The 25,445-nt window shown below is 42.2% G+C and overlaps 2 protein-coding genes across 2 annotated transcripts in view; one reads left to right on the forward strand and one right to left on the reverse strand.

Moving 5' to 3' along the window:
- Positions 1–1,552, forward strand: part of MRPS25 (mitochondrial ribosomal protein S25) — a 2,532-nt gene extending 980 nt beyond the window's left edge. Inside the window, exons 2-4 of the mRNA XM_025204789.1 lie at positions 457–548; positions 775–862; positions 1,188–1,552. Coding sequence (XP_025060574.1) covers positions 457–548; positions 775–862; positions 1,188–1,383 — 376 coding nt within the window. The 3' untranslated portion in view covers positions 1,384–1,552. The remainder of the gene's footprint in view (positions 1–456; positions 549–774; positions 863–1,187) is intronic.
- A 1,921-nt stretch (positions 1,553–3,473) lies between these two features.
- Positions 3,474–25,429, reverse strand: RBSN (rabenosyn, RAB effector). The gene is made up of 12 exons (XM_014520194.2): positions 25,221–25,429; positions 24,847–25,128; positions 17,699–17,842; positions 16,193–16,293; positions 15,505–15,550; positions 15,234–15,395; positions 14,068–14,309; positions 13,000–13,070; positions 10,389–10,475; positions 9,687–9,789; positions 9,162–9,257; positions 3,474–6,241 (listed from the first exon to the last, which is right to left on the reverse strand). The coding sequence occupies exons 2-12, from the start codon at positions 25,007–25,009 to the stop codon at positions 5,105–5,107; spliced, it is 2,352 nt and encodes a 783-aa protein (XP_014375680.1). The 5' UTR covers positions 25,010–25,128; positions 25,221–25,429; the 3' UTR covers positions 3,474–5,104.
- Between the last annotated feature and the right edge of the window lie 16 nt (positions 25,430–25,445).

Raw genomic sequence — 25,445 nt, forward strand, 5'->3', positions numbered from 1 at the left:
TAGGGTCCCTGGTGGGGGGGGGTAGTGTGGCCTTGAGGGATTAGGGTCCCTGAGGTGAGGAGAGAGTGTGGTTTTGGGGGATTAGGGTCCCTGATGGGGGGTGGCCTTGAGGGATTAGGGTCCCTGATTGGGGGGCAGGGGGGGAGAGTGTGGCCTTGGGGGATTAGGGTCCCTGATTGGGGGGGGCAGGAGATCCTGGCCTTGGGGACTAGGACCCTGATCAAGGGGGGGGAAGTGCAAATGTCAGGCCCAGGTCTGGGTTCCTTTCCTGGCTCCTGCACCTGATCACCTGTGTCATCTTCAGCAGGTCACTTTCTCCTCTCCCCACTTCGTCATCTCTTCCCTGGCAGCAGCTGGCTGAGGCTGGAGTCAGGCAGAAGGCAGGGCAGGCTGACACCTGGGAGCCCAGCTCCTTCAGAAACATAAACTTTCCTAGGCCACAGCCTTCTTTGCCAGGTGCTGTAAGCGGCCTATAGAGAGGAATGGCCTCCTTTGCAAAGTGCTTTTGAGATCTCCTATAGCACTTGCCTGTAGTTCTATGTATTCCTGTAAGAGAACATAATTTGCTTGCTCTTTCAAAACTGCTCTATACTGAGATTATTTTGTTTCTACCAACAAGTGCTGCATGGTAAGATCATGTTATAGCCAAGTGCTTTCTGCAGTTTTTTCATTGCTCCATGCCTTCAGACACTTATTCCAGACATACAGAATAGTACGAACTAAGTTAAGCAGTCAGTCATCTGGTGAGACCCTCTTCTTTTCCTGTCTTTGCAGATGATGGCAAGCAGGTCTTGGTTGACATTGAAGAGAAAACCAACAAAGAGATAACTGAGCGTATTAAAAAAATCTTTGGTAAAAGCAGGTAAGTAAATGCATTCCCAAACTCAGGCCCAGCTTTCGCTTGGATGGATCTTCAAGGCACCACTGTATAGTCTGTTGGCTTGATGCTGGGGAAGCTAACCTGATGCTGAAGGGGAGAGAAAGGTGGCTGACAAAGTTGCTCAAACCTAAAGAGCAGGCCTGTTTCCACAGACCAGATCTGTGTATTGGAAGTGTTGATGTGCGGCGTTTCCCTGTGAAACTTTACTGCTTCAGTCTGTGAACAAAATGTTCTTCCTCTGTTTAAGCACCTGGGCAAAGGGAGGAGAAATCACCTTGTTAGTAGCTGATGGGCTTTTCTTTTCTAGAGAAACTCTCGAGAGAGAGGAGCAAGCAAAAAAGGAGGTCTTACATCCTGCCACCTTTGGCCCCAAGAAGTACCACTTGCGTGAATGTATGTGTGAGATTGAAGGCCAGGTGCCCTGCCCAGGAAAAGTGCCACTACCCAAGGAGATGACAGGCAAATACAAAGCAGCAATGAAAGCAGCAGCTGCCAGTGAATAAGTTATGCAGTTCTGCTGCCCTTCAAGCTTCCTAGAGAGGAAACAAACTGGACTATAGTACCTGATCAGCCTTGCTTTCCAAGAGGTTGGTCCCAACCAGAGAGGTAAAAATTAATGTTTATCACTCAAGTGAAAGACAATATTTGAATAAACTTTTCTTTGAGACTTCATTCTGTTCCAATTGTGGTAAGAAGTTTTTCCAGCCCATATTAATTTTGCCATCTATACCTGGCATGCTTCAACATTACTGTTTATGCCATGGTAAAGGGAGTACATCATCTCATTGAAATTCTTCTGGCTTTAGTTGGTCTTAAATCAAAGAACTATGTTCTAGTCCTGTTTTTGAGTGCAGTAACTTTTTTTTCCCTGTGACCCCAAAATAATTTCTAGCAGTAAAATGGGAAACTTCAGAGTATAGCTGCCTCCAGTAACTCACTTAAAAAACAAAATGTGCAGACCCCCACCCCCCCAATCTAAGAGTTTATAGCATTGTTAAGGCAGTTCAGTTCTCTGTGATCATGTAACATGTAGTCATTCTCATCAATGAGACTGGTATGATGAAGAAAATGAAGACTAAAAGATCACTTTTGCAGAACTAAATCTATGCCAATGGTTCTAAACCTGTGGTCTGCAGACCCAGGGGGTCTGCATACTGAGGGGTCTTCAAAAGGTGAAAGATTGAAAGTGGCAGTAGCCATGCTTACACCTCAAAGGGTCCTGTGCCTCCAGCTAAGTTTCTGCAAATGAAAAAAGGTTGAAAACCACTGCTCTAAGCAAACTCATGTTTGCACTATAAGTGAAGGAACAATTACTCCAAGGCTTGGATCAGCTGTCCATAAAGATGCTAGCCAACAAGCCAGTCACCTCTTCAATCTGACTGTAACTGCATGACCCCATTACATGGAGGCAGCACTATAAGTTTCTTTTCCATGACTAGTGTGTGAAGTAGAATTATTGTACATATAAATTGAACTGAAAAGTAATTTCTTAACTACATTCATACTGTGGCAAGAGATGTAATGTAATCAGCAGAAATGCAACTACATTTATCTTACTGGGAAGCAAGGATATAGATTCCAAAAGAAGATGCCATAAAATGGTGGCATGTTAAAAGACTACAGGCTAAAGAACTATTAGTAAATTTGACCCTTGGTCACATCCTCTGGATTAAAAAATCCCCACTTTAAAAAACACTTTCCACCTACCACGCACACAACAAAATAAACATGTTATTTTATTTAGTTTCTTTACAAAGTTTCAGTATAGAGTAGTGCATGCAAGTTTAACAAATGTCAATGCTAGTTATTTCACTTGATAGTAGAATGTCTTCATTCTGCTTTACAACATGATCTCCGTAGCAGTCCATACACAGCCATGAGGTTTTCACTTTGGAGATCTATCACTTTAACATAAGAGATCTAGTCTATTCATTTAACATGGACCAAGATCATGAGGTACACTAGTATGGTATGTTATCTGCTTGTAAAAATACATTAAGTTACAAGTACAATAAGTATATGTAATTAGTGTGTTAGACTATAAAATACAAACAAGGCAGGATATTGGCAACAAGGAAGAAAACCACTATTTTCATATGTAAGAAGCTGAAGTCTCTGAACCAGTCATTTCATCTTGAAGTTGAGAACAAGAGAAATCGTGAGCCAGAACTAGTCCTGTTCTAATATGAACAGTTCAGCATTGGATAAGTAACTGTTTAGTAGTTTCCCCCCCTTAAAAATGTAAACCACTTTGCAGATTGATTAAACTCAAAGCCAGCCGTGATGTACATTTCCCTTCAGTGATGAACCCTGCACTGCCACCCCTAGAGGTACCACAAAGGATTTCTGAGATATGGATGCATTTCTCACACCTACAAAACAATTCAGTTATATTGGGTTTAACCCAGTGCAAAATGCAGTTAAATGCCCCACTGAGACCCAAACTCCAATTTTAATGCCACAACCTGTAAGTGCTCAATTTATAACTGCAGGTTTTGGGTGCTAGTAGTTATTTTTTTAAGAAAACCTGCCTTCTATGCAACTGCTCTAAAATTACTGTTTAAATTAGTTACTAGCCAAGTGTCCTTAAGGAAAAAAAATACGGGAAGATACCCTGAACCTGATTGTGAATTTTAGGCAGGAAGATAATATTTTTAAAAGGTGTAGGTTAAAGTGATGCTCAGGTTAGAACCATGCTAGCCCAACTATCAGAAATAAAGTTAAAAACGATATTGCGTCCCACACCCATTCATATCTGCAAGTTTGTGCACTAGTAGTAGTGTCATGTGGTGTGGTCCGCCTGAACCACTCTCTATTTCATCTTTAAAACCCACATTCATTTTAGACCAAAAAAGACTTCCACATACAGGTGCCTCAAATGAAAAAATCTAAATCTAAAAACGTGGAAGACATCGACAAACAGGATGCAATTTTTTCAGAGATACAGGCTGTTGCATCTCCCATTGAAGCAAATCTTGATGTAGGTACCAGAATTTAGGTGTCTAGTTCTGGGCATCATTCACGCGGATCCTAACAAAGCCTCATCTGCTTGGTAGTTAAAATACATTAATTCTTCTTAGGCATGGCAGTTGAGTTTGATTCATATTCCCTTTAAAAGGAAGTAAGTCAGGTCTCAAATCAAATGGCTGAAAGGCATTATGAATCCCAAACTTTGTCCCAACTTTTTCACCATATTCCAGTACAGCAGCTTTTCAGCTTTCCCATTGCACACAAGGTTTCTGTCCCGGAGTGCTACATAAAAAGGGTTCCAGTCTCACAGGTAGGACACACATGATCATTCTGTCACCCACAGATTAAAGGAATGTGCAGCTTCCAAAAAAGTCATTAGGAATTCGAAGTTTTCCTCCATACAGCTTGAAATGGTGCTGCTGCGCTCCTCCTAAATGGGGGAAGCTACATTTTTATTTCTCTACAGGAACAGCTCTCCCCTAAACACAGTTCAGACCTCTATTTTTTACTCCTGTCATTTGGGACCAGAACAGGTGTAAGTAGCTAAAAAGATGGAGAAACAAAATGGCAGCATCAAAGCTTCCCTGGAAATTGTTATAAACAAAAAAAATTACACTTAGGGGATCACTTACGTTCTCTTATATCCCTAAAATCCCTTTAAATGTTTGCATTGCACAAATTGTTCGAAAGCCTTGTATTTTGCAGCTTAAAGAACTGTAGCAGCCTGCTTTTTAACAGCACTTTCTTCTACAATATGAAGGCATTTTAAGCTAGCCTCACTTGCATTATTCTTAGGGGACAGAGATGATGCATAGAACTTTTAGGTACTAGTTCTGGTTTTGTGTTAATTTGAAAGTCCAATCTATAATATTGCAACAAAATCAGAGGGAAAGATAGCAGTCGGACTTCTATATTGTCAGACTTCTCAACCACTGGATTCCCCACTGGCAGTTTGTAATTTGACCAGAAATAAGCATGTGATAGGAATAATTAACATTTAAAAATGTGGTTGTAACCAAACTAATTTAAAAATTCTTATTTAAAATGTCTGAGAACAATAGCACTAGCATCCTTCCTCATTTTCACTCCCCAAGTCTGAATAGTAGTGGAAACACCTAAACAAAAAGTGCATAAAATTCAAGATTTTCATAATTCCCTCTTGTAACCTGTGCTCCTTATTTATAATTCCACTTGTTCCACGCACCAGCATTAAACAGTGGACTAGCGAGTTATTTTTCCGTGAAGATACTAGTTTCAGCAGTTGGATTTCTCCTTTTGCTTTGCCAATGTGCGCTTCAGGTCCTTCAGGTTTTCTGTCAGTACCTCCACCTCATCCATCCGTCCACTATGTTTGGCATCAAAGATGTAAGCCTTAATATTATCTATCTGTTGGAGAAGCAGTTCTTCTTCTATAACTTCCTCCCCCGAGATCTCCTCATCAACTTCAAAGGGATTGGTGGAAGATGACTCATCAAATGGATTCCCAGAATTCTGAACACTCCTACCCTTTTGAAACGGGTCTCCATCACCCTTAAAAGGGTTTGGAGAACTCACAGCTGCCCCATTTGTTTCCTCATCTTCCTCATCATTTTCAAATGGATTATATTCTTTTTTATCATTATACAGGGCTTTGGTGGGGAAAGACATCACTTGAGCAGCGTCTTCAGCAAAAGGGTTGGTAGAGTCTTCATCTATTAGAGTAGTAGCTGCCTCATCTTCAAAAGGGTTTAGAGAGGTCTGATTTTGGTCTCTGTCACACTGGGAAGCTTCTCCAGTTTTAATTGAGAAGACTGTTTTCTCTTTACTTGCCAGTTGTTCAGCAGCATTCGGAGAAGGTGTTTTGGAGCTGGGGCTGCTTTTGATTTGAGTGGTATCCAAGTCCAATATATGCGCTATCAGGTTCTGATTGTCTTTCCCAACCTCATGCTGGTGCTGCTTTATTTCTCTGAAGTCTAAGGAACGTGTCCTTAAGTGCTGAGACATCGCTTTGTGCTGCTCCCTTTCCCACTCCTTTTCACAAAGGACCTGAAGTTCTTCCCTCTGCATTTCTTCCTCCTCAGCCTGCCTTTTAGAAAGCTCGATAGCTTTCTCAGTTTGCTGTTGATCATACTCATCCTGAAGTTGCCGCAGGTTCTCTTGTAACATACGGACCTCATCTATTCGGTTAGCTGCCTTTGCTTGCTTAATAAAGGATGTAATATTATCAATCTGCTGGAGCAGGGGGTCTGCTATCTCCCTTTGGCGAGATACACTGGATGTAGGCAACCAACCTTCAGAATTTTTTACTGTGGCCTTCTTTAGATGAGGTACCTCACCATTAAGTGCAGCTGAGGATCTGGAGACCATGTCTTTCTGTTTTTCCTCTTGTTTTCTCTGTGTTTCAAGTGCTGCCTAAGACAGAAGATTTAAAAGGGAACACCATGAGCTTGAGAACTCTTCCCCCATAAAATCTTCTATTTACAGATACAATCAGCACTCAAGAGGAATACAGCTGAAAGGAGTTAGCTGCTTTTGGCTGATTTCTGAATTTGTATCACAGTAGAGCCACCTTGTAACAAAACAAAACAAAAAAAATCTTTACAAACAGGGGAGCCACAAAACCATTAAAAATAAATTATAAAGAGAGTGGAATGTATTCAGTTTGATGGTTGCTCCATCAGAAACTATTTTAAAATACTTGTACAAATTTGACAGTGTCTGTTTAAGAATTCTGCAGCAGACACAAGTCTTAAAATATTTCAGTAATGTCTTTTTTTATTTCATCTCAAAATTATTCGGAGTATAGGAACAACGTAAGAGATGCATCATCTATTGTATTAGGAGTCATCTATAGACTCACGGCAAGAGAAAAATGTGAAGGAACAAGACAAGCTCCTTGTGTTCTGTGCAAGATCGAGCAGGGTAAGACCTGCAGCTGTATCTACACATATGTACTTAGTTACTCCTCCCTCATACACACAAAGTAGTTATAAACATGCTGCCCTGTAATTATACTTGGGACATAGCTTACACTGATGAACACCATCTTCTGTACAGTGATGGCCTATTAGAGGAAATTAAAACATCCTCCCCCCCCACTCGGAAAATTTCTTTAGTTAAATTGCATGAGGCTTGCAATGCTTACACAAGGCAATTGAAGGCACTTCTTTCACCTCAAAAACCTCCTCTTAGCTAGCTTCTAGATTGCGGTGGCCCATGGGCTGGATTTGGCCTGCCAAGACCATTCTATTCCCCCCGCAGTGCCTTTCCAAAAAACAATTATTACCAGCCCACGGCTGCCCCTCAAAGCTGGTGGGAGGCGAGCTTTCAGAGGTCATGTGGCATTGGACCAGGCAGGCTCTGTACTTCCACCTCTGTGGGCTCACAGCACTCCATCTGGGAGCCCCATCTGGAGGCACAGTGCAATGGTGCATGACTGCAGAGCTGGCAAGTGGGGAGGGGAGCTACTGCCTGCAGGAGCAAGGGGTTGGGTGGGGTAAGTGGGGGTGAGCCACCCCACCACAGCACACAGCCCCCACTGGTGGTGGCAGCAGCAGCCCCTCAGGGTACTTCTGGCCTGCAGCAGGGCAGAGCCCCCCAGTTGGCACACTGCTCCGGCTGAATCCCAGGAGCTGCACTTGCCAGACAGAGCCCACCCAGCCTGGTCTGCTGGCACATGCCTTCAAAGCAGACCAGGCTAGCTCCATACCAGCACATGGGTCTCCTGGCACTACAGGCAGGGGCCACTGGGCCGGGTCAGACCAGCTCTGTGCTTCCACGTGGGGCTTCCAGCACTCCAGTGGCAAGCTGCATGTAGAAGCACAGAGCCTGCCTGAGCCAATGCCACGTGACTCCCTGCAGTTCCTGGTCTGTGCACCATTTGGCTCCATGCTGCCACGTGCAGCTCCCAGGATTCAGCCAGAGCCCCGTGCCACCAGGGAGCTCTGCCTCCAACAGGCCAGGAGTGGGGCCAGGAGTGCCCCGAGGGCCTGCCACTGCTGCCACAACCGGCAAGGGCTGTGTACCATGCGGGGTGGGGAGGGGGACCCACACCCACCCCACCCACATTCCCACAACCCCCCACCTCACACCTGCCCACACACATTCCCATACCCCTTCAGAACCCCCCAAAATATACAAGAGTAAGACTTGATTTTGAGCTATTATGCAATCACCTCTATATACATATATACACACACACACACACACACACACACACACACACACTACAGAAACACATGTAAATCAGGACAAAAATATTTTTTTAAATATAATTATAATATGTTATAGCAGATGTTTGATTTTTAGTGTTTGATTTGGGGGGTTTTTTAATCCAAGATGGCAAACCCCCCTCCCAAAAGGAGTACTTCTGGTGGCAAAGGCCAGGGATTAGGGGTGCAACTTTAGTCCCAAAATGGCAATCAGAGGGAGGGTCAAGAGGCAGGGCTCCCTTGAGGCCCTCAGCAGCTCACCAAAAGTCATTAAGTGGCCCTCCAGCTGAAATAATTGCCATCCCCTGGTCTAGATCATTGTGCAAAGATGTCCCTACATCCCATTCCCCTTCCCTCCCCTGCAAAGTTCACATTATAACCATTTCCCAGAAAGAACTACGCTTCCTATTTCAGAAAATGTTTGGAGTTCATAATGACAACGAGATTTTTTTTCTTGACTTCATTAGTACTTGCAAACATCATGTTTGAAAAATAACTCAAACTCCATCAGAGCCGTCTATATTCATCTTTACCTACTCTGGCAGAGTTTTATATAGAAAACATACAACTCTCCTATCCCTTCTGATGTCTGGATTCACTTATAAAACATGCATTATGATGAACCTGCGCACAGAGCAGTGCTAAGCCGACTTGAAAATTAAATTGATCAAGCCTCTTCCTGACAAACACTTTTGTAACAGATGATCACACAGCATTAAAAGGGTCATAAATAGAACAGATAGAAATATCATCACACACAATATATTAAGCCTTTGGACAGAAGATAAATGTGCCCCAGCTCAGGCAATTGCACCAAAGAACCGAAGAAAAAGGACTCTCATTTTTCCATTTACTCCTCCTTCAAAATACACCCCATGGTCCTTCTCAGCTACTGATCCCATCCTCCCAACAGCCATCTAGTCCCCCTGCAGAAGGAATCCTAGTCCATCCAGGTCCCTAAAAGCTATTTTTAAAAAAGCACCTAAGTGCTGTGAAAAGTTATGCAATACACATTATTGCACTGAAGTACAAAGCAGCGTTTAAATGAGCAGGCACAAACTGGTTGCAGAAGTAGGCCCTCATGCACTGAAAGCCAGGCTCACACCTCTAGCTGCCCTTACCATTTGCAGTTTTCTCTCGAGCTCCTGTTTTCTTTTTTCTTTCAGTTCTTCGTACCGGTCTTTGGTTGGCAGGGACATCAGGCCAAGCAGTTTTTCCTGGAGAAAATTATCAAGGTGTACACAGCACTTCCCACTGCTAACTGCCCATTTCCATGTACCCCAGAAGAGAGACTTCTTCTAACTAGTCCTGAACACATACAAGAGACACTGTCCATCTACACTGTGGTCATAACTGTGACTGCAGCTCCTCAAGGCACACCCAGGATAGCTTTAAACGATCTAGTTGAAGTACAGTCACCAGTATAGCTGCAGCAGCAGAGGTCAACATAGAACAAAACTGATCCAAGGCAGATACCATCTCTCTCTTCTGCCCCCGACCTCCACGTTCTTTCACAGCTAAACTGCTAGGAGTACCCAAGCATGCTAGTTTAAAGCTAGCGTGGGGCTATCTATCCTTTTTGCAGTCATACTTCTTGTAAAGAAAGTACACCCAACAGGCCAGCGTGTAGTATGTGCTTGGTTTACCTGTACAAAAAGTGTAGCCGAGTATCTGATCATTCGTTGAAGTTGTAGTGTTTTGGGATGTGGTTGGGGATCTTCATTCAAACCTAGAGTCAAAATCTTCTTACTACATTAAAATAAGCAATTAAGCACATGAGTGCAAAAAAAAAGGGCCAACACTGAAAAATTCAAAGGATGCTGGTTTTAGCAGGGCACTGTCAACCTACATGCAGACAGAAGCGGGATTTCTCTTCACATACTCTTACAACTGACAATTCCTCTAACTGAAAAGTTTAGAGAAAATTACTTTTCACTTTGCTGATTCTGTGTAGTTGCTAGCACCCTGGGTATGGTCACTTTCACTATAACTTCCTACAGGCACAGGTTGGGAAACAAGCGTGTAAAATCACAAAAAGTGACAGGAGGCACAGAAACAGCATCAAGCCTTTTTAAAATTGAGTGGGCAAGCTACCTGCATCTCTTTTGACTTAAGCAGACACTTGCAGCATGCATAAGGGGTTCCCATTAATGTAGACTGACCGTAGGGTTTTGTTTCGTTTTTTTTTTTTTTTAATATTCCCATTCAAAGTCTACTAGAACAATTTCATTTTTGCTGTTTCATAAAATTTCTATTTGATATAATTTTCATTAAGTCTTGGACACTGTCCTGTTAGGTTAGGCCATCCACTAAATCAAGAGATACCTCTTAAAAATATTCTTCCTTACCTTAAGGCATCTATTAACTCATATACTTTTTGGATTTCTATTCTCAGGTCATTCGCATGTTCAAGACTGTAGGTGGTCTCTCCCGCACTAAGAAAGAAATATATCTGTGAATACACTAAGGAAGTGCTGTCCAACTTTTAAATGGCACCTCCTCTCTCCCCAGAAAACACTGCCCACAGGCATGAGTTGTGTTCTACCCCACCCCCCAACCCCCCAAACACACACTCCACACTGTGCAGCCTCAGACTCATTCTCACCTCCCTGCAATGCACCACATCACATCACGTGCTGCAGCTGGGGTTTCAGGGTTGCTGCATCCTGCCTCCACCCCAGAGCGCACTGCAGCAGCAGCCAAAGCAGTGGGGAAGAAGCGAAGGGACAAAATAAAACTGGGAACCCAGGAGTTGCAACTTGCCCACTCTCGGGCCCCATGCAACCCACAGGCCACCACCTGGATAGCCCTGCAGTCCTGCCAACAACAGATACGCTAAGAAAAGTTACTGCAGAAGATGTAAGATTTACTAAAAGGCTTTACATTCAGAAACACTATATTCACTATCTTCCTTTCTGCCACTGAGATTTGGCTATAGTGAAATCTGTGTCAAACATCTACTTATCCCGAGAAAAGTTGCAACAGGAAACAGCAAATCTAAGTATAGATATTTCTAAAGCATACCTACCTAGAACTTAACTGCCTGACTTTGGTACCATACAAAAAACTAGAACTCTTGGTTCCAAAATTATACCTTTTATAATAGGTATAATTTTTGAACCAAGAGTTCTAGTTTTTGTATGTCTTCTTGTCTCAGACCAACATGGCTACCAAGTACACCCCTGACTTTGGTACCGACTTTCATGGTCCATAAGAATGCCTCAAACAGTTAATGTCTCATTTAAGGCACATATATGGAAACTTCTCTTTGATATAGTAAAAGGCAATGGTATATTTGCAAATGCTAACATTTCACACAAGGCTACTGTGATTTTACAAATAAGAGTTCTCATCTGAAGACTGTATGCACACTACACTACATTTGGCTAATCCGTACACCTAAGAATTCTTTTTTTGCAATTAAACAAAGTGTCACAGTGATCTCACTATTAAAACACTCTTTTTTTTAAATTATGTCTCAAATTTTAGTGTCTATGACTACCATAAATAATTAAATCAGCACTACTGTTCAGAAAGCAGTTACAGTATTTTGGGTGCTACACCATAAAATTTAATAAGAGCATAACACCACCTCCTAGAACATCCTAAATACACAGAGTAATGCAAGATCTTTGATTTATCATTGAGTTTGAGAGTTTATTTGCCAATTTGCAAAAATTCTAGGCTCTATAATGGATCTTCCTAGTCATTAATGCAAGTTTGTGAGGTTTTATACTGTACTATATTTTTAATATGCACCACCAGGGAATCCAAGTATTGCCTCGTGAGTTGTCTAGGCACAAAAGGTAAACACAGTAAGCCAATCTGAACAGGGGAATAAGCCTCAGGAGGAACTCTTGGCATCACCTATTAATATATGATGAATCAACTCATTTGGCTTTTTGAATTTTTAAGTACTGAGCATGGAGAGAGTGCAATAACAATCTCTCTTTGTAGCTCTCAACAGCCTGTCACCAGAGGATCGCAATGCTCTTCACAAAGATAAGTAAAGACAATAGGTAAATTAGAAGAGATGACCTTGCACAGCAAAAACACTGTCTAGGGCTGAGCTTTGCCACTTTTCTGCACTGTTGGTTCCCAAATGCTTCCAGAGCAGCTCAAGACAATATAACTGGGCTAAATAATAGAAATTCAGCTCATTTCATACCCCACTACCCCTCTACTGGAATACTCCAAATCTATTCCCTATGCAGCTTCCTTCTCCACCTTGTATCCTCCATAAATCTATTTATTCCAGCTAAAATGTCAATGTTGACCCCCAGCTCTTTGCAACCAAGAAATCTACGACCGTCTCTCATAAATTTTTGTTTCTCAGTAACTCAGGTCCTACATGACCACATTCTGCACAATTCCTCCTACACTGAGGAGCATCTCTTTTTGTATTATGTCTGGTCTAAAATCCAAGCCCTTTGGGGAAAAAAAAACCTAATTTTTATTTAACTGTCCAGTGCCCTGCAGCATTAGAAAATGAAATCTGGACTTTACTGAAATCAGTGGCAAAACTTACACTGAGCAAAAAGCAAGAATTTCACCCATTCTGCATAGGGTTTGAACTGATATTCTATACTTTCCCCTCGTTTCCAGAAACATGTAACAATTTAAAACATTCTACACCCCAATGATGTGGCCAAGAATCCTTCTCTGCACCTCAGTCAAAAATCTGAACTTCAGATAGTCCAGCTGTCTGTGGGAAAGCCTACCAGAACTGCAACAATGAAACCCATCAAGCCTAATGTAAGCACTGATGGCCCAGGACATTTACTAGCTTAGTTTCTGCCACAGATCTGGATACAGTGAAATTCTCACTGTGTATTGAGGGGTTTAGTATACAGATTAAGAGATCTTCCTTTCTGTGCTATATGGAGGTGGTGCTTAGGGAAAATCACAGATATGCAAAAAAATAAGCACAAAACAGTAACAAGCAGACAACAGACTTACTTTAACGATTCTGCCGTCCTTATGTATTCCGGGGCCTTCTGATCAATCTTCTCCATGCAAAGTCTGAGTTTCTTTTTTAAATTCAAAATCAATAAAAGTTGACAGGTTAAAACACAGAGACTCCATTAGTTCTACACATTGATTCTCCTCATTCAACACAGTAGCGGTGTCATTTGTATGGCATTACATGGTGCTGGTCTATGTCTAACTGACTATGGGTGAAAGTTGTCAAATTGGGACTCAGGACAACGTTGTCCCCTGTTTATGCTCAGCCCAGATAGAGGGGGAGGAGTAGGGGAAGAGTCTTTATATTGCCCTATCATTGATCTCTTAAGTGTGGAGGCCATTTCTTAGAAGGAGTAGCTATTTAAAAAAAATAAATAAATTACTGTGATCTCTTCAAGCCACTGGTTTCTCTGAGAAGACTACTAAGGAAGGCCCTTTACTGCTGACTGATTTGGTATTTTTTTGCAGGAACATCCTACTGTTTGTTGGAAACTCAACTAAAATCTGTCAACCCATTGCACAGATACCTTGAAAAGCCACCAGATGGCTTTCAATTCTTATTCATCTAGGTTCTGGGCTCAAATGCATTCCAGAAGCAAAAAGGCTCAAGCCATATCTTACTGATTTCTTAAGCTGGTCAGGCCAGCTGCCTCTAGTCTCTATAAAAACAACTAGATGAAGTCTAATTTTGTACAATCTACTTATGAAGTGCAGATATATGAGCATTTGCAAACCACATTTCTGTTAAATCCCTTCTATGTGCAAACCCACCCTAGGGAGACCAGAATTTGGGAGGTGCTTCAAGTATCTTTTACAGTTTAGAAAGAAAACAAGTCACAAAGTAAGATGCTTCTCAACTCAGGTGCACACAAGAAGTCAATTAGTACAGAGCACACTATATAGGACATCAAGTGAAGCCGTCTCAATACCCAGTATTCCACAGTTTCACCGATGTGTGAATGGGCCAGGGACAAGGAAAGATAGACAGAGAATAAGATAAGGACCATTTGGGGAGCACTGCCAATGTACCGACTCAGGGGAAGTATAACAGGTTAAATTTACCTCATAGAGTTTCACGATTTCTGGAGTAAATTCTCTCTCATCAATCTGTTGCTCTCTTTTCAGCAGGGTGCCTTTACAATGCCTACAGCAGCGGATTCTATCATCATCCTTCTCATCAAGAACTGAGCTCACGCTGCTTACACTGCTAATGCTGCCACGACGGGACCCCTGGATACTGTTAGGTGAAGAGTTTGGGCTGGTGTGAGAGGCTAAGGCCTCTTTGCTGGCACTTGTGAGTTTGCCTGAAAAATCAAACACACAATTCAGTAATTATCACGAAACTCAAAATACATTACAAAGTTCAGCAAATTAAGCCTACCAACATTAGATCCAGGTGAATTCAGGCACAGATTTTAAAGTGTGCCCAAGGTCAGAGGGTCAATGACAGTGAGGACTGAAATTAGTCTTTCTTGACTTCTAATTCCTAGACCTTGCTCCCACCTACCAGGAACAGCACCTGGTAGCTTTGGTTGATCAAGACAAGCTCCTGTTGCAGCCTGTTTACCTCTCCTCACTAGTTTTACTGGTTAGAAAGAAGGAAGAAGAAAAGGGGTGATGGTGCTATGATGAATTCAGCTATTAAAGCCAGAATGGAACATTTAAACGGGGGTTATTTCTATGGAGAACACAATGTTTCTCTCATGCTTCCAACCAAAAATGAAAGCTGCCAATATTAAAGGAGTCCTTCAGGAAACCAAGATAGCTGACAATGCCAACTGGAGAAAACCAATGACAGGAAAGGAACAACCTGGGGAAAATAGAAATGAGAAACTCAGACTGACAATCAATCTTGGTAGTTATGCTTACAGATAAGCCTGTATTCTGCCATTATAGCACTCTGCTTCCTTCAATACTAGGAGACACTAATCGTGGCCTTAACATTCCAGTACCTCTTTCATGGTCAGTTCTTCATGGATTATATAAGAGGTTAAAGGAAGAAAAAGTTTTAAAAGGGAAATTGGGGAAGAAGTCACTGCTTTTGGATCTGGCAATGAAAGCAGACATTTATGGGGAAGTAACTCCATTTCCTAGTGGGACACACTCCAAAACAGCAGTTAACTTCTCCATAACTGCTTTCTACTGCCTATACTCTAGTGGCACAAAAACTAAGACACTGCTTGTGTTCCTAGACAAAGCTAGGACTGTCACCAACCTATTGTACTCACTTGCCAAGGGAAGGGTGACAAGCTCCATACACTTCTTGCACATGATGGACCCACAAAGACGGCAGTGGTGACGTCGGTTCCGAATGCTGAACTTGTTACCACAGTCCGGGCAGAAAGGGACATCCTGATCACTGACCCAAGGCACAACAGATTTCTCAATTGCTATCGCAGGGGCAGGGGAGGGAGAAGGGCAACAAAACACATTGTAGAACTTCTGTGAAATGTAACATTTGGTCAAAAGCAAGTTAGTATGAGGTAAGCTTGTACCAACCTCTTATTTTAGCTGACTCTGTATTTGCTCTGTCAAATGACGTCAGCTGGCAGAAAGTAAACAAAAATTTAGAAGGTAAATCTCACAAAACATTTCACAAGGATTACGCATGGCATTTTTAAAGCAAGAATCCCAACAGGGTCCTCTTGAGTTCTAAAAGGTAATCTGTTATTTAAATTAATCTTTTATATAATCTTTCCCACTTTATTAGCATACACAACTCCACAAATAAAAGTCAGGTCCCTGAACTGAGAAGGTCACATAACTTGAACAAATACAGTATCCTGGGTACTGCTGTAATCTCCATCAGTGCTGTATCTACGCAAACATAGTTAAATCTTAAAAGCACACAACAGTGGCTATAATAAGAAAAGATTAGGTACCTCCCTCCAAATATAGCAGACAGAATTGGACAAGACAAGGGAAAGTTATAGCATTTAAGGAGATGGACGGTCGTTGGTGTTGGGGCAGCAGAAAGCTATTTAAAGTATATGGAACACAATCTAAGAAATGAATGATTTGTACAGGACTGAGCCAAGCACAAGGCATGAAAGAAAGCAGTGTGCAAAAAGCATTTACAGTTTAAGTGCCAACATTTCTAGCGCATTATGAACAGTGCCCCTTCAACTGCAAACAGCTTTACACCCAGCATTCAGTAGGTTTATAGGAAATCAAGGAACAAATTTACCTTCTCTAACCTGATTATTAATTTATTGACTTCGACAACATAGTGATCAATCCTGGCTGCTCGGTGTTTCTTGAAATCTGAAAGATGGCTCCTCATGGCACCTGAACGAGAAGAAACAGATCAGGGAAGCCTTCAGATTCAGGCATTGTTGAAAGGGAGCCTCAGTCTCTTCTCACTGTTTCTCAGTATCAAATAGGGTTTTAAAGACAAATTGGAATCCTATGTTTTCACAGCAGTGCCATGAATATAAATGTAGATTAAAGCCCAATCTCATGGCTGCTTTCACTGACAAGAGTACTTTATTTTAGCCACTGAAACAACAAGCATTACTTTAATGACAACAGCAGGAAGGAAAAAAGCCTCCTGCTATTACTCTCTCCTTCATCCCACAATTACTAGTCGACAACAGCTTACTTAATGCTACATTTTCGAGACCCACTGTCTAAGTTAGTAACTGCCACTGGCACGAGAAACAAAGCTATGAAGTGCACACAGCTGCAGTTCTTCCAGATTTTCATTTTCCTTTTTCCCCCCTTAAAGGATTGAAAAAATGACTGCCAAATATGAAAGCTCAGCCCAAATAAACACCTCGAAAATGTGAAATTCAACACTGTACAACTTGATTTTTTAGTGCTAGTTCACATTTTATTCTCAAAGTTATGGACAGAATGTGAATTAATAATTTTTCTTCTGCTACAATATTAATGGAAAAAGAAATCAATATTGCAGCCTGACATTACAAGTATTTATAAATGTACAGCAGTTTTTATTGCTGCCCCTCCTACCTCTAACTGAGAATCAACAACCTGGTACAAAACACAGGGCTCATTCTGAAGCTGGTTATAGAAGCTTGGGGATGGAAGGGAAACTGAATCCACTCTCCTGCAACAGCACACAACCATATCATACAGTACTTTTCATAAACCAGTTTGAACAGCTCTCAAGTTTTGTCCCAACTACTCCTATGGGAAGGCTGTTCCAAACCTCACTTCTCTGATAGTTAGAAGCTTACTTACCAGCCTAAATGTATTCATGGCCGATTTATACCTCAATGCCTTGCCGCTGAAATGGTCAAAATTCTGAGCTCAACACAATGCATCGTGGAGTTTACATCGGGACTCTAAGCCAACTAAAGGGACTGAGTCCTACTAGTGCCATCAGATTTCCTAGGATCCTAGGATCCAGTAGTAAAAGTGCTCTCAATCTTTGCCAAGCAGCCTGCCTCTAACACGACCCAAACCAAACTCCAAATAAGCCATACAGAAACACTGGGAAATTTTTAACCTGGATCCACACTTCGTGGCATATCAAGTAGTAGTGGTTTTTTTTTTTTTTTTAAACATTACTCAAAAGACTAAGCTAGTTTAATAAAAATGACCCCCACTCCACACAATGCAGACCAAATTCTAAGCAGATTTATAATCTGTGCAGTTTCACAACAACTACATGGGTTGTCCTGAGTTAACAGCGCACTGGTCCCACTACACAACTTTCCCATCTTCTTACCTAGTTCTTGGGGCTCCCACATGTATGGGTCCACTCCGCCATAGCTGAATGACTCATATCGCTCCTGAGACCCAGCATCAGCTCGGTCATCACTTTCTCGTTTCAACAGTTTCTTCTTGGCTTTTTTAGCCTTTTGGACCAGACCTGGAACACAGATCAAATGCTAAGTAGGCAGCTTCTGAGCACAGTTCACTTAAAATCACAGTAAGATTCCTCAGCTCTTTCAGCACATCCAGTTCTCTTTTTAAGCAAATTCAACACGGACTTTGTTCCTATATGAAGACAAGGTAGCCGGTTGTCTAGAACTACACGTCCTTCTATCAGGCAGTAGTTGGGTGGGACGACTGACATCAATTGGCAGCACCTGGACCTCCCAGCAACAAGTGCAACAGGACCAGTCATTACTTGAAACATATCAAGAAAAATCCCATCTAAAAGCAGCTGTTAATTAAGAGATTGCTACATCAGGTCCAATCCTGTAGTATACTTTCCAGTACCTTGGTTCCCAGTGATTCTGTTGGGATTTAGTGGGATTAGTGCGACAAAGACTCAAGGCAGAGAACTGTGTCTATAAACATAGCTTTCTGATCAGAACCTACAGAAAGCAACAGAAAGTGACCAGCAAATGGCTTATTGTTCCATTAGGCATTACAAAGGCATTTGCTTTAACACAGAACTGCCTTTACTGCAGTACCTTTGTTTCTGAATGTTGTGCTTACATATAGTATTGCTTCACAGTACTTCGTTACGCTCACTCTGCACAAAAGCAAGCAAACTAAAGAGTTATTTAGAGAGGCCACAGCAGCGAACATGGTTTAGATAGCAATGCATTCTGTCACATTACTCCAGACATGTTAGAGGAAGAGGGGCATGGTCCAGCAGACCCAAGCAAAGGGCTGGAAATCTGGAACCCCATGTTTTCATCCCTGTTGCTATATTTGCCTCTAAAATCTTGGCAATGCATTTTAACATTCTGCAATCAGCTCCCCCTTCTGTAAAGATATGGGAATACTTACCCACCAGCTCACAAGGGTGTTATGAGGATTAATCAGATGTATGCAAAGAGTTCTAACATTGAAAAAAAATCACTTCATAAATGCCAAGCAATATAACAACATAATAAAGGTAAAATTTTTCTTACTTGGCCCAGTCTGATGGAAATAAAATTCTGTCAGTTAAACTATCAGCCTAATTATCAGTAGCTCACAGGAGTACCCTATACCCTGAGGCAGACATATTTTTCACATATTTTATTGGTGAAATAAAAACCAATAGACAAAGAACCAGATAAGAGAACATTTGAAAAAAATGTAATACATCTAATTCATTAAGCAGCCATTAGCAAGCAGGTAAGCAGTCCCATGAGGACACGGCAAACCACAAACTAGAAGGCACCATCATGTGCGTATTCTAAATGGACCATCTCACATGTATTCACTGGAAAGTAGTATCTTGTCTTTTCAATAAACAAAGTCATAAATAAGGGATTCTGGTTTTCTCTGTTTAAAAATTGCATATTCTCTGATTTTAAAAGAAAGAAAGAAAAGAAAACCCACAAATTCTCTGATTTAAAAACCCAAAATCCACAATTAAAATGAAAGGCCACTATATAGATCTCAATTTAACAATTGAACACAATGTTTTATCGATATATTTACAATTTTAAAGCAATTTGGAAGCTCACCTTCAGGGCTCAGTACTTGGGCCGGTACTCTTTAACATCTTCATTAACTATCTGGTTTTGGGAGTCAGATGCGAACCGGCAAAGTTTGCGGATGACACCAAATTATGGGGGTGGGCGGTCACACCGCAGGATGGGCTGGACATGCTCTCGAGGTGGGCTGACCAAAACCTGATGGCCTTCAATGTAGAGAAGTGTAAAGTGCTACACCACAGTAGGAAGAACCTTCGACCTACTTACAGACTCAGCAGTGCTACGCTCGCTAGCACCACAACCAAAAGAGACTTGGGGGTCTTGATTGACCACAAGATGAATATGAGCTACCAATGCAATGCTGTGGCTGGCAAAGCAAACCAAACTCTGGCATGCATCCACCAATACAGCTCAAGCAAAACTAGTGATGTCATCCTCCTGCTTTACTGGGCCCTGGTGAGACCGCAGCTGGAGTACTACATCCAGTCTTGGGCTGTCCCACTTCAGGAGGGATGTGGAAAAGCTTGAGAGAGTCCAGAGGAGAGCCACTCGTATGATCCAAGGCCTGAAGGGCAGGCCATACAAGGAAAGGCTGAGGGATCTGGGACTCTTCAGTCTGGAAAAGAGAAGGCTCAGGGGGGACTTGGTAGGAGCCTACAATTATATAAAAGGGGTACATTAGGACCTGGGAGAACAGCTGTTCACCAGAGTTCCCCAACGGATAACAAGCTCCCCAAGGGATAACCACAAACTCCAGGAAGGCCGATTTAGACTAGATGAATGAAAAAAGTTCTTTATGGTGCGAGTGTCCAGGGTCTAGAGCAGATTCCTCCCAGAGGTGGTACAGGTACCTACTCTGGACTCTTTCAAAAAAGATGTGGATGTTTTTCTTGCTGGGGTCACTTGATCCCAGCTGACCTCCTGCCTAGGCAGGGGGGGCTGGACTCAATGATCTCATGAGGTTCCTTCCAGCCCCTAATGTCTACGAAATCTATGAAAGTCTACCAGTGCCTCAATGACCATCATAAAATAAATTCTAAGTACCTATGAATTTTGATATTTGATTTTGGGTTTTTTAATCATGGAAAAATCAGGGCTCCCCCTGCCCCTTTCACTCACCAGGATGCAGATATAGGCCCCTCGCTCCCCACCCACAGCCCCCCTGGCCCTGCCAGTGTCCCTCACTCCCCACTCATAGCCCCCCCACCACCAGCCCTGCCAGAGGCGGCCCCCAGCTGCCAGAGCTACAAGGCCAGGGACCTGGGTGCACAGCTCCCTTTCCCCCGCAGCTGCTGTGGGGAAGTGGAGAATGGAGCCCAGCTGTCCCTCCCTGACAGGCAGCACAGGAGAAAGGGGGGTGGGTGCAGGCTATCCACTGTGGGCTCGAGCTCCCTGCCCTGCTGCCCTCCTCCAGGTCCTCTACAGAAAACAGAAAAAACGGATCCCTGGTCATAATATAGGTCATGCCATCCTTGCCTGGACATTTTTGCTAACAGATATATTTTAAACAGTGATAACAAAAACAGCCTGAGTTACCACCATAAGCAGTTCCTCACTACAAATAAGGAAGCACAAAATAGTTGCCATTTTTAGAGAAAAGGAAACTCGGTCACCCTGCTGAGATTTGATTTTTCAGGCCATGAGTTTGCCAGTAGCATGACTGATTCACCCAAGTCTACATGAATACCTTATCTTGCTCAAGATGTTCCCGTTTCATGAGAGTATTAACTTCCAGGAAAGCCCATGTTTAAAAACAAACTGATATTCAAGCTAACATACCATATTTAGCTGTTAAAGAATACTCCACAATACAAATCCACCACATAAATAATAGGTGCAACAAGTCAAAGCTACTATACCATATTTACTAAAAATGGAAAACTGATGTGACAGTCTGATAAGTTTTTATGTTTTTTAATATAAGTATGTAACCATGCCATACATATTAGGGATGTACTCTGTTTTCTACCTTGTTACCAGTTACCAACACTAACTCAGTTAAAATTTACTCAGATTCCATGCTATGGCTATATGGCCTAAAACAAAGGCAAGAGTAAAATTTGACCTCAAACTCTCAAGGAGACAAATAGCTTGTGTGTGTCATGAAGAATTGAACATATTTTTGCTGATTAAGCAACCATCTGGCCTTTTTATTTTGTTCTAGAAATCTCACTGGGAACGCTATAATTGAATGGTTTTTCTGCAATGGATGATGTATTTTTCATATAATACCAGTCTTCTGCAATGTAACAAAGTGAGGTTCCACAAACTTTTGCAGTAAAGGCTACATTATTCAGCCTTCTGCATAGAGGGCTTTTTTGTTAAGAGTATGACACAAGGTAAGAAAACCTGCTTTACTGTAACAAATGCCTTGTACTATACAAAATTGATGAAGCCTCTTTGGGTCAAGAAATAGGTGCATGAAAAAGCCCCTTTCCCTTTTCTGCTGTACACCAGAGATTACACAATGTTTTCCTAAAGTGGACCTCAGCCTCAAAGAGAGAATGCGACACTGATATATAATAATAACACAGCAAAGGTAGTCTCATTGAAGTCAGGCTTGGGAGTAAAGATATCATAAAAAGCTGAGAAATTCTCTCATGGACCACTTCTGATTTCAATCATGACGGCAGCCTCTCTCTCTCTCTCCTCATTCCAAATCATGTAGGCTGCTTACAGACATTAAAGAAAACAAAACAAAACAAGGTGGGGGGGCTACTTTAAACTCTATGTGCCCCCATGCCGAGCCCAGCACATGCCCAGAAAAGGCATCATATTAGCAGATGGGCAAGCCAGGTGCAACTATATAGATTGGGCACTTTAGTAGGGCTTTTTGGTGCTTTTACCTAATAGCTGATTGAATCAGCTTTAGAAAGAAGCAGCAAAAAGCCCTGCTGAAGTGCCCAATCTATACACATGCTGCAGAGCTGAGTCGAAATAACTGCCTCTTGTGGTAAAGCAAGTTTTTGGGAGCTTTTTTCCACATCTGTCAGCACCTGTAATGTCTCTGTGGAAACCACACCAAGTACTGACAAAGTAAAACAATATTAAGAATATATTCTTCAGCAGTTTATTGTGTAAAAATAAGTGATATCTCCTTAGCACCAGTCTATTCTCCACAACCAACAGGAAATGTTTCACAGACAACAGGCTTAAAAAAAAAAAAAAAAAAAAAAAAAAATCATCAGCTTTGCACACTGGCAGTATCAGGGAGACCCTTGCCCTCCAGGGGATAAAGGCACAAAACTCAAGGAGTTTTGTGCCTTTATCCCCTGGAGGGCAAGGGTCTCCCTGATACTGTCAGTGTGCAAAGTATCAGGAGTTTGCACACAAACTCAAGGAGTTTTGTTTTCTGAAGTGTAACATATACAAGAACCTAGAAATAACAAACATCTGGAGCTTAATGCTGCCAGGTTCCTGGCTACCACAGCTCCTTGAAGCCAATGGAAGTGGAGGGTGCTAATTTTCTTGCTGGAAGCACTCAGAACCTCACAGAAGTTTGTTTGTTATTATAGGGGACAGGAAGCAAGGTTGAAAGTTGTCCTTATGTGACACTGACAGACCCATGAGGGATCCCCACACTCCTTGTCACTGTCCCACATTCAAAATTCCCAGCAAGGATATTCCCTCCAATTCAGACAATATCTTAATCATCCGGAAGCTCTCAGAATTGTTAAGTGAACCAGAGAAATAAGGATGTAAATGGCAGCAGGAGCTACGTATTTCCAATATGTTGTTTCTCTCAAGTTTATTTTTGGTTTGTTTGTTTTTTCAGTCTAAAGCCAAGAGAGTCATATGGCATTAACACGGCTCAGGTAAGAGTCTTCTGTCTTACCCACCTGCAATTAGGACACAGTGATGTCAGCAAGAAATTGCTTAAAATACTTCTGATGTGCAGCGTGAATGCTACATTTATTATAAAAGCAATCTTGTTGGTTTTTATGCTAGGATGAGTTTTACTGGACGTGGTTTGAATAAGACTGCCAGGAAAGCCAGGAAATAAAAACATCTTTCAAAAATGTAGATTTCAAGCTGTTTTTTTTTTTTTTTTTTTTTTTTTTTTAAATAAAAAGTTACAGCATGAAATTCTAAATTAAAGGCCGTGGTAGAATCCAGCATTGAGGTGTTTGATATCAAAGTGTTGAGGGGGCTCGCAAAATCTAATCATTTTCTCTCTTAAAACAGGGGAAAATGATATTGGTTCTTTGGTTTGAATATTCGATTGCAGACTCTGCAATTAAGGTATTATAGCGTTGTTTTAGCCCACAAGAAACAGAGAGAAAAACTGACCTGTATGTGTTACTTAATCAAGAAGACAGATCTACTGAAAAAGCTAAGAAGTAGCCAAAAGTGGCGAAAAGTAAATTAGATTTATAAAAATGTAACTGTAATAAGCTTATTAAAAAGCAGAACAAGTGAGGACTTTTTAAAGACTAAAAAAAATTAAATACATATCAGTGTCAAAGTGCCCTTTTGACAGGTCCTCATAATTATATTAAAAAAGCAGTAAATATTCAAGATCAAGGAAAAACAGCTAAGCCTCTTTCTAGGAAAACACACAAAACAAAAATATGCAGAAACAGTTATTTATCTAAATTTAACAGCATATATGCAAGGAAGCTATGAACTGAATCTTTTGCCGTCTCCAAATAGAAAACCTTTTACCATCTCCAACTAAAAAAAGTGTTCTAAACTTTGCAGAAGTGTGGTATAAACACAGACAAATTACCCAGCAACAAAGGGGCTGGTAACCGACCAGTACAAGCTTCCCCACCTTCTAGTCAATTGACAAATTCATAGACTAGTCTTCAATCCACACCCCGGGAATTTACATAGATAACTCCTATTATATACACAGGTAACTCCTATTAGCGCAAACACCAATTCTCTCTTTACTGAGATTAATCACACAAAACAAAAGGCCAGTATATTTCCATTCTGAAAATATAATACAATATATTCAAAATGGAAATATTGGCCTTTGTGACTGAAGTCAGTAAAGAGAGAATTGTTCGCACTAATAGGAGTTATCAATGTATATAATAGGAGTTATCTATGTAAATTCCCTGGGTGTGGATTGAAGACTAGCCTATGAATTTGTCAGTTGACTAGAAGGTGGGGAAGCTTGTCCTTGAAGAGAAAATTGGTGTTTGCACCAATGGGAGTTATTTATGTATATAATAGGAGCTACTTATAGATGTAGTTCGGCATCTGAGAAGTCTAGTGATTTATTTAGGTGCCTAACTTCAGCCAACATGTTAGTAAAAAACAACACAAGCTTTTCCTTAAAATCAGCAACTCTACAGCAATTTTTTGGCCTCCCCACTCACACAAAAAATGAGCTCGCCCTCCCCCTCCTAACTCATTTTAATCAGTATTTTAGCCATTTGAAACTTCAGGCTCTTTTTCAGCATCTGTAACACAACCATTTGTCATTGCACGGAGTTTTACCCAAGAGCCGGACGTAGCGAAGCACCCGTCAACCGCCTCTTACTTTTGAGCTGCCCCTTGACGTCCCGGTCTTCACTCGAGTGCTCCTCTTCGTAGTGCGACTGCAGCTGATAGAAGGACTGAAGATCCTTCAGGCACAGCGGGCACAGGAAGCCCTCTCGCACCTCCCCGGGGTCATCGAACGGCGGCGGGTAGCTCGATGCCATGACGGCTCGACGGGTCTCAGCGGCAGAGGATCAGGCCCGTGATCTTCAGCAGCACCCGACCGGGCCCCTGCTCTTCAGCGGCATCGCACCCGGGCGGGGTGTAGCATCATCCGTGGTGCCTGGGAAGAGACCCGCGGAGTAGTTATCGCGCCCCCCACAAATGGCTGAACCAGTCACCCTCTCCCACCTGAATAGCCCGGCTGCCGCTTACAGCCAGGACCTCCCGGAGAACGGAGGCAGCCCCACAGCCGACGTGGACCTCCCGGACAGCGGCACCTTCTTCGTGCCCCCTCGAAGGTGCCAAACACGTGACTCGTCTCAGGGGGGCCAAACCTTTCCCCCCCCGGGCTGGGCCCAGCCTAAACCCCGGGGGGAGGGGTCCTGCATGGGGGAGGGGCAGCGAAGCCGCCCCCACGTGCCCCCGGCCTCGCTTCTC

This window comes from Alligator sinensis, unplaced genomic scaffold, assembly GCF_000455745.1.
Source record: "Alligator sinensis unplaced genomic scaffold, ASM45574v1 scaffold451_1, whole genome shotgun sequence".
NCBI classification, from domain to species: Eukaryota; Metazoa; Chordata; order Crocodylia; family Alligatoridae; genus Alligator; species Alligator sinensis.